This window comes from Sapajus apella, unplaced genomic scaffold (genome assembly GCF_009761245.1).
Source record: "Sapajus apella isolate SASKATOON/1434 unplaced genomic scaffold, GSC_monkey_1.0 scaffold224, whole genome shotgun sequence".
In the NCBI taxonomy this organism is placed as follows: domain Eukaryota; kingdom Metazoa; phylum Chordata; class Mammalia; order Primates; family Cebidae; genus Sapajus; species Sapajus apella.
In genome coordinates, this window is record NW_022437164.1 from 423,899 (window position 1) to 433,128 (window position 9,230).

Sequence of the window (9,230 nt, forward strand, 5' to 3'; positions counted from 1 at the left end):
CTGTTGCCCAGGCTGGAGTGCAATGGCAAGATCTTGGCTCACTGCAACCTCTGCCTCCTGGATTCAAGCGATTCTCCTGCCTCAGCCTCTCGAGTAGCTGGGATTACAGGCACATGCCACTACACCAGCTAATTTTTGTATTTTTAGTGCAGACAGGGGTTTCACCATGTTGGCCAGGCTGGTCTTGAACTCTTGACCTCAGATCATTCGCCTGCTTCAGCCTCCCAAAGTCCTGGGATTACAGGCGTGAGCCACTGCACCTGGCTTAACATATCTATCAAATACAGTCTGTAGACTTTAATTAGATCCTGGTTTATTCTTTAAAAACCTGATAGAAATGACATTTTTGAGACAATCAGGGAAATTTCAATACTGACTGGGTATTAGCTGGTATCAAAGAAGTACTGTTTACTTTTCTGATGTGACAGTGCTATGGTGTTTATATTATTTTAAAAATGGTTCTTATTTGATAAAGATAGACATGTACTGAAATATTCTGAGCTTAATAAATGAGCTCATAACTGGCTGGGCACCGTGGCTCATGCCTGTAATCACAGCACTTTGGGAGGCTGAGGAGGGTGGATCACTTGAAGTCAGGAGTTCGAGACCAACCTGGCCTACAAGGTGAAAGCTCATCTCTACTAAAAAATACAAAAATGAACTGGGTGTGGTGGAGGGCGCCTGTAATCCCAGCTACTCAGGAGGCTGAGGCAGGAGAATCACTTGAACCTGGGGAACGGAGGTTGCAGGAAGCTGAGATCATGCCACTTCACTCCAGCCTGGGTGAAAAAGTAAAACACTGTCTCAAAAAAAAAAAAAAAAAAAAAAAAAAATGGGGATAAAGTTTGGGTGCAGTGGCTCACACCGGTAATCCCAGAACTTTGGGAGGCTGAGGAGGGCAGGCCACCTGAGGTCAGGAGTTCAAGACCAGCCTGACCAACATAGAAAAACCCCACCTCTACTAAAAATATAAAATTAGCTGGGCATGGTGGCATATGCCTATAATCCCAGCTACTCAGGAGTCTGACGCAGGAGAATTGCTTGAACTCGGGAGGCGGGGTTATGGTGAGCCGAGATGGTACCATTGCACTCCAGACTGGGCAACAACAGGAAAACTCCACCTCAAAAAACAAAAAACAGGCTGCGCATGGTGGCTTGTGCCTGTAATCCTAGCACTTTGGGAAGCCAAGGCAGGCAGATCATGAGGTCAGGAGTTCAAGACCAGACTGGCTAACATGGTGAAACCCCGTCTCTAGTAAAAAATACAAAAATTAGCTGGGCATGGTGGCTTGTGCCTGTAATCCCAGCTACTTGGGAGGCTGAGGTAGGAGAATTGCTTGAACCGGGACTCAGGAGGCAGAGCTTGCAGTGGGTTGAGATTGTGCCAGTGCACTCCAGCCTGGGTTACAGAGTAAGACTCCATTTCAAAAACAAAGCAAAAACAAAGAAAACCAAAAACCAAAAAAAAAACCCAAAAACCAGAGTGAAGTGCTTTCATCTCTTCAATACAAACCCTTCAGGGCCAAGTCTGAAGCATTTTGGGGTTACCTGTTTGATGCCTGAAATCTGCCTGAGATAGGAGGCTTTTCTGTGAGTCAAGTTCTTGGACACTGGTGTGTAAGGAGCGTGTTGCAATCAGCAACATCAACACCTTTCCTGAATGTAGATATGGGAGGGGGAACCGAAAGGCTAGGACAAGGCTGTTCCTGCCCACACGCTGGGGTGGGAGAGAGGCGGTGATGACTCCAGCTCTTCTCCTTTCTGTGGACTGCAGAGCCCAAGACGGACACTGGGAGGGCTAAGGAGCCGTCATGATCTCTCAGCTGCTTTCCCTTGTCTGTTTCAGTAAGCCTCACAGGGCTATCCACTGGGACTGCAGAATATCATGGAACTGGTGGGATAGTTGGGCTGGGGATGGAAATAACAACATCAACTTTGGCTTACATAGTGCATGGGAGGAGTGAGAAGTCCTGTTGAGTGCACTGCAGACATTCCCTGGGAACTAGCACTCTGAAAACTTCAACTCCTCTAGTGCCAACTTGGTGATTTTTGCTGAATGCCCCCACCACCTGGACTTCATTGGCTTACCCTTTTTTTCAGGATCAACTCTGACTTTTTGTGTGTAAGTAAAAGTATTCAGAACAGAAATCTTAATACCATAAATACAAATTTAGTGTCAAATAGATGATAACTATAAAGTAAATTGAGGCTGGGCACAGTGGCTCACGCCTGTAATCCCAGCACTTTGGGAGGCAAAGATGGGTGGATCACCTGAGGTCGGGAGTTCAAGATCAGCCTGGCCAACACCATGAAACCCTGTCTCTTCTACAAATACAAAAAAATCAGCCAGGCATGGTGGTGGTCACCTGCAATCCCAGCTACTTGGGAGGCTGAGGCAGGAGAATCGCTTGAACCTGGGAGGCAGAGGTTGCAGTGAGCCGAGATCACGCCATTGCATTATAGCCTGGGTGACAAGAGTGAAACTCTGTCTCAAAAATAAATAAATAAATAGAATGAAAGGGAAACAATATTAGGAGATTCCAACTGTGTGTTATTGCTAGGTCAGGTTCTGAGCCTGGAAACTGCTGTTTCTTTTCTTTTATTTATTAATTTACTTCTTTGAGGCAGGGTCTCATTCTGTTGCCCAAGCTGGAGTGCAGTGGTGTGATCTCAGTTCACTGCAGCCTCAATCTCCTGCACTCAAGCTATCCTCCTGCCTTAGCACCCCAATAGCTGGGACTACAGGCATAAGCCACCATGCCTGGCTAATTTATATTTTTTTGTAGAGTCTCCTGAGTAGCTGGGATTACAGGCATGCACCACTACGCTTGGCTAATTTTTGTATTTTTAGAATAGAAGGGGTTTTGCCATGTTGGTCAGGCTGGTCTCGAACTCCTGACCTCAAGTGATTTGCCTGCCTTGGCCTCCCAAAGTGCTGGGATTATAGGCGTGAGCCACCACACCAGCCTTGAGTGCCATTTTGAAATGGAAGATGTGAATAGAAGGGTCTGTGGATGATGTGGAACCAGGAAAGGCCTGGAGCAGGGGGAGGTGAGAGCCGCAAAGGACTGCCAAAGAGAATCTCTGAGAAATGAGGAAGGAGCTGGAAGTCGACCAGAAGCCACAGTCCAATGTGGGGAGAATGGGAACTCCTGAGTGCATGACCTCCAAGGGTCTGTTCTCAGCAGGAGCCTCTGGGATGGTCCCCGGAGGTCAGGGCAGGCTGGCGATGCGGCCCCAGGCAGGGGCTTCTGTCTCACGGAGGATTCTCTTACAGGACTGTGTGTGGGCCAGGGAGACACAGGAGGAGATGGTGTTTCTTCAACAACACCCTCCTTGACCGGTCATCCCAAATCCCCTCCTGTTCCGCCCCCTTCTTAAAATGGGCTTCCTGGCCGGTGGGGGGCGGTGGCTCACGCCTGTAATCCCAGCACTTTGGGAGGCCGAGGCGGGTGAATCACCTGAGGTCAGAAGTTCCAGACAGCATGGCCAACAGGGTAAAACCCTGTCTCTACTAAAAATACAAAAATTAGCTGGGCGTGGTGGTGCCCACCTGCAAACCCAGCTACTCAGGAGGCTGAGGCAAGAGAATCACTTGAACCCGTGAGACGGAGGTTGCAGCGAGCCGAGATCACACCACTGCAGTCCAGCCTGGGCGACAGAGGGAGACCCCGTCTCAAAAATAAATAAATAAATAAAAACTTAAAAGAGCTTCCCGAGAGCAGGGGAGGGCGTCGGGTCCAGCCCTGGGCTCTGCTTCCTTCCAGGGTCACTGCCAAGCCCTCCCTCGGTGCCTGGCCCAGCTCGGTGGTCCCTGACAACAGCAATGTGACGATGTAATGCTGGACTCTTGCTGGAGGTGTGAGCTTTGCTCACAGGAAGGGAGGAACTGTTCTGGAGTCCCTGATGTCCCTTGATTCTACAGAGGGCCCGGCCGAATTTCACCTCCATAACTTAAAAGTCGGAAATGCTGGTGAGTACACCTGTGAATGCTACAGAAAACCTTCCCCCCACGTACACTCACAGTGCAGTGATGTCCTTCTACTGTTGGTGACAGGTGCGGACAGGGTGCCTTCCAACGACCTGTGGGGGACGGGATGAGGGAGGAAGCAGAGGAAGAGAGGGAGAAATGGGGCCCACATCCACAGTAGCTGGGGGCGGCGGGAGAGGGAAAGACAGGAATGAAACTGCATACCTTGGTTTTATAGTCTGTTGCCAGGCTGGAGCGCAGTGGCACAATCTCGGCTCACTGCAACTTCTGCCTCCTGGATTCAAGTTATTCTCCTGCCTCAGCCTCCCGAGCAGCTGGGGTTACAGGTGTGCACCACAACGCCCAGCTAATTTTTGTATTATTATTATTTTTTGAGACGGAGGCTTGTTCTGTTGCTAGGCTGGAGTGCAATGCTGCGATCTCGGCTCACTGCAGCCTCTGCCTCCCAGGTTCAAGCGATTCTCCTTCCTCAGCCTCCCAAGTAGCTGGGACTACAGGCGCACGCCACCACACCCAGCTAATTTTTTTATTTTTAGTAGAGACGGGGTTTCATTATGTTGGCCTCGATCTCCTGACCTCTTGATCCGCCCGCCTCTTCCTCCCAAATTGCTGGGATTACAGGCGTGAGCCACTATGCCCAACCTAATTTTTGTATTTTTAATAGGGACAGGGCTTTCACCATGTTGGCCAGGATGGACTCGAACTCCTGACCTCAGGTGATTCACCTGCCTTGGCCTCCCAAGTGCTGGGATTACAGGTGTGAGCCACCGCAGCCAGCCTAATTTTTGTACTTTAAGCAGAGATGGGGGTTTCACCATGTTGGCCAGGCTGGTCTCGAACTCCTGACCTCAGGTGATTCACCTACCTTGGCCTCCCTAAGTGCTGGGATTACAGGTGTAAGCCACTGTGCTCAGCCTTATACAGGTCTTGTAGGAGGGAACTGGAGTAGAAAGTGAAGGAAGGTCGTTGAAATGAGGAATCTCTCATTTCCCACACTCCATGAGAACCTCCTGCCAAGAGAACAGAGGTGAGTGGGGGATTCCAGACTTCTCCTACAGGACATTTATCTAAACCTTTCCTGCAAACCTACCAAAGGGGTACGGTGACCACAGGTGGAAGGGTGACTCTGCAGTGCTGGTAGCCAGACCAACTGTTGACGCCTATGATGTTCATTCTGCTGAAGGCAGGGACATCTTTGCCCATCCAGCTGTGGAGTCCAGCGGGGAAGGAGATGGACTTCACCCTTGACGGCGTGGCAGCTGGCGACATGGGGAACTACAGCTGAGTGTACTACCAGGCAAAGCCTCCTTTCTGGGCCTCGGAACCCAGTGATCAGCTTGCGATATTGGTGACAGGTAAGGGTTTGTGTGTGTTGCTGTTTTTTTTTTTTTTGGAGACGGAGTTTCGCTCTTGTTACCCAGGCTGGAGTGCAATGGCGCGATCTCGGCTCACTGCAACCTCCGCCTCCTGGGTTCAAGCAATTCTCCTGCCTCAGCCTCCTGAGTAGCTGGGACAATAGGCACGTGCCACCATGCCCAGCTAATTTTTTGTAGTTTTAGTAGAGACGGGGTTTCACCATGTTGACCAGGATGGTCTCGATCTCTTGACCTCGTGATCCACCCGCCTCAGCCTCCCAAAGTGCTGGGATTACAGGCGTGAGCCACCGCGCCCGGCCTGTTGTTTTTTTTTTAAATCAGAGATTGTTTTTTCTTTTTGTGAACCTCATTGCTTCATTACTTGCAATATCATTGCTCTTAAAAAAAAATCTTCCGAGGAAAACAAGGAGGCTAGTGCCGTAAGTCAGAAGCGTGATGAGTTATTTATTTTTTTGAGACGAAGTCTTGCTCTGTAAACAAACAAACAAACAAACAAAAAATCTTCCTGGCTGGGTGCGGTGGCTCACGCCTGTAATCCAAGCACTTTGGAGGCCAAGGCAGGCGGATCACCTGGGGTCAGGAGTTCAAGACCAGACTGACCAACATGATGAAACCCTGTCTTTAAAAAAAAAAAAAAAAAAAAAAAAAAAAAAAATCTTCCTTTTCGGCCAGGCGTGGTGGCTCATGCCTGTAATCCCAGCACTTTGGGAGGCCGAGGCGGGTGGATCATGTTGTCAGAAGTTCGAGACCAGCCTGGCCAATATGGTGAAAACCTTGTCTCTACTAAAAATATGAAGATTAGCTGGGCGTGGTGGTGCTTGCCTGTAGTCTCAGCTACTAGGGAGGCTAAGGCAGGAGAATCACTTGATCCTGGGAGGTGGAGTTTGCAGTGAGCAGAGATCATACCACTGCACTCCAGCCTGGGCAACAGAGTGAGACTCTGTTTAAAAAAAAAAAAAAAAATCTTCCTTTTCACAATTTCCACAAATTTCCATTTGCCTTTTTTTTTTTTTTTTTTTTTTTTTGAGACAGAGTCTCACTCTGTCACCCAGGCTGGAGTGAAGTGGCACAATCTTAACTCATTGCAAATTCTGCCTCCCAGGTTCAGGCAATTCTCCTGCCTCAGCCTCCCGAGTAGCTGGGGTTACAGGCATGCGCCACCACACCCAGCTAATTTTTGTATTTTTAGTAGAGATGGGGTTTCACCATGTTGATCAGGCTGGTCTCAAACTCCTGACCGCATGATCAACCTGCCTCGGCCTCTTAAAGTGCTGGGATTACAGGCGTGAGCCACTGCATCCTGCCCTCCTTTGCCTTTTTGTTGTACTAGATCATTGGATAATTTCTAGGCTGTTCTTCAAAATTATGAATCCACCAGCACCAGATTCCTTCTACCAGTCTTTGCATCTCTTAGCGTTTTGGTTTTTGGCTTTGGTTTGTTTTTTTGTGAGATGGAGTCTGTCTCTGTCACCCAGGCTGGAGTGCAGTGGCGCAATCTCGGCTCACTGCAACCTCTGCCACCTGAGTTCTAGGGATTCTCCTGCTGCAGACACCTGAGTAGCTGGGACCATAGTTGCGCACCGTGCCTGGCTAATTTTTATATTTTAGTAGAGACAGGGTTCTCACCATGTTGACCAGGCTAATCTCGAACCCCTGGCCTCAAGTGATCTGCCCACCTCAGCCTCCCAAAGTGCTGGCATTGTACATGTGAACCGCCGCACCTGGCATGTTTTGGTTTTTCTTGGTGTTAGTGATTTCACTCTCAATAATTCTTTCTCAGTCAGGCACGGTGGCTCAGGCCTGTAATCCCAGCAGTTTGGGAGGCTGAGGCTGGAGGATCGCTTGAGCCCAGGAGTTTGAGACCAGCCTGGGCAACACAGTGAGACCCAGTTTCAAATTCAAAAAAACAATTCTCTCATCCTCAGAAGATGGCATTTGCACAGCCTCCTGCTTCTGTGCCATGGATGTGATGTCTACTCACGTCTTTTAGCACTGACTGCTATAATTCTTCCGACAGTATCTTGTTTCCTGCCAGAGCTCTGCCTTACTGGATGCTAGCTCTCTGCTTCCTCAGCTCTATAAATTATTTTTCATGCTGATGTAACTGTCGTAACGGGTTTCTCTTGGCGGCTACCCAGATGAAGCCCATTCATCAAGACAAAGAAATTGCAAGAAAGAATGTAATACACACTGAGCCAGGTATTTGGGAGACCAGAGTTTCATTATTACTCGAACCAGCCTCCCTGAAAATCTGGAGGCTAGGGTTTTGTTTTGCTTTGAGATGGAGTCTCACCGTGTGGCCCAAGCTGGAGTGCAGTGGCACGACCCGGGCTCACTGCAGCCTCTGCCCCCATCCCCCCAGGCCTGGGTCAAGCGATTCTCCTGTCTCAGCCTCCCGAGTAGCTGGGATTACAGGCACCCTCCACCACTCCCAGTTAGTTTTTTTTTTTTTTTTTTTGTATTTTGAGTAGAGATGGGTTTTCACCATGTTGCCCAGGCTGGTCTTGAACTCCCAGCCTCAGGCCATCCTCCCACCTTGGCCTCTCACAGTGCTGGGGTTACAGGCGTGGGCCACTGTGTCCAGCCTCACCTCAAACTTTCTCAAGTGCTCTGCCTGCACAGCAGTGTGTGCTGTGAGGATGCTGACCCAGCCACGGAATTCGGGGCTCTGTGGAGCTCTTTCCCTCCCGTGTGCTGCTCCTGAGACTATTCCTTAATATAAGGATGGGGAACGAAAAAAGGGAGTGTGGGAAGGTGGAAATGGGGCAAGTAGCAAATAAATGAAGGAAGAGAGCTAAGGTGGAGTGAATGTCAAGGAAGGAAGATAAAGGAACTCCCAAGCCGGGCACAGTGGCTCACGCCTGTAATCCCAGCACTTTGAGAGGCCAAGGCGGGCAGATCATGAGGTCGGGAGTTCAAGACCAGCCTGGCCAATATGGTGAAACCCTGTCTCTACTAAAAATACACACACAAAAAAAAGCTAGCTGGGCGTGGTGGCATGTACCTGTAGTTCCAGCTACTCGGGAAGCTGAGGCAGGGGAATCATTTGAATCTGGGAGGCAGAGGTTGCAGTGAACCGAGAGCATGCCACTGCACTCCAGCCTGGGTGACAGAGTAAGACTCTGTCTCAGAAAAAAAAAAAAAAGGGAACTCCCACTACAATAAGATTCCATATTTTGGCTACTTAGGAGGCTGAGGCAGGAGAATTGCTTGAACCCAGGAGGTGGAGGTTGCAGTGAGCCAGGATCGTGCCACTGCACTCCAGCCTGGGCAACAGAGGGAGACTCCATCTCAACAACAGCAGCAGCAAAAGATTCCATCTTTTGTTTTCAGGGATTAAAACTTTAAAGTTCGATTAAAACTTTAAAGCACAGCAGACTGCTGGCTAGCAAACACGAAGTGGCTGATGAGAGTGAGATTTGGCGGGGCCGATTGAGAAGGAGGGATACCCTCAGAGGGTCAGTGCATGCTGATCAGTAGTGGGATCGTGCCTGTGAATAACCACTGCACTCCAGCCTGGGCAACACAGCGAGACATCGTCTCTTAAAAAAAAAATACAATCTATCTTTTCTCTACTGATATGGCACGCCCCCGATCATAAACCAAAGTCCATGTATGTGGGGACCTGTTTCTGTGATTCTTGTTCTATTCTGTTCCTTTGATCAGTGTGGCTTCATTTTGCATTTTCCTGAGAGGATATGTTGTTGGGCGTCTTTTCTCACATGCTAATGGCTATATATATATAAAATATTAAATCTAATATATGTTTATATTCCTGATAAATTACTGATTCAATACTTTGTCCATTTATAATTGGGTTGTTTCATTTCTTTTCTTTTCTTTTTTTTTTTTTTTTTTTTTTT

At 48.8% G+C, this 9,230-nt stretch overlaps 1 protein-coding gene across 1 annotated transcript in view; it reads left to right on the forward strand.

The window, feature by feature from the left end:
- Nucleotides 1-1,811: 1,811 nt before the first annotated feature.
- Nucleotides 1,812-9,230, forward strand: part of TARM1 (T cell-interacting, activating receptor on myeloid cells 1) — a 13,897-nt gene continuing 6,478 nt past the window's right edge. The window contains 5 exon segments of the mRNA XM_032271168.1: nt 1,812-1,845; nt 3,278-3,315; nt 3,710-3,721; nt 3,781-4,057; nt 5,050-5,346. Coding sequence (XP_032127059.1) covers nt 1,812-1,845; nt 3,278-3,315; nt 3,710-3,721; nt 3,781-4,057; nt 5,050-5,346 — 658 coding nt within the window.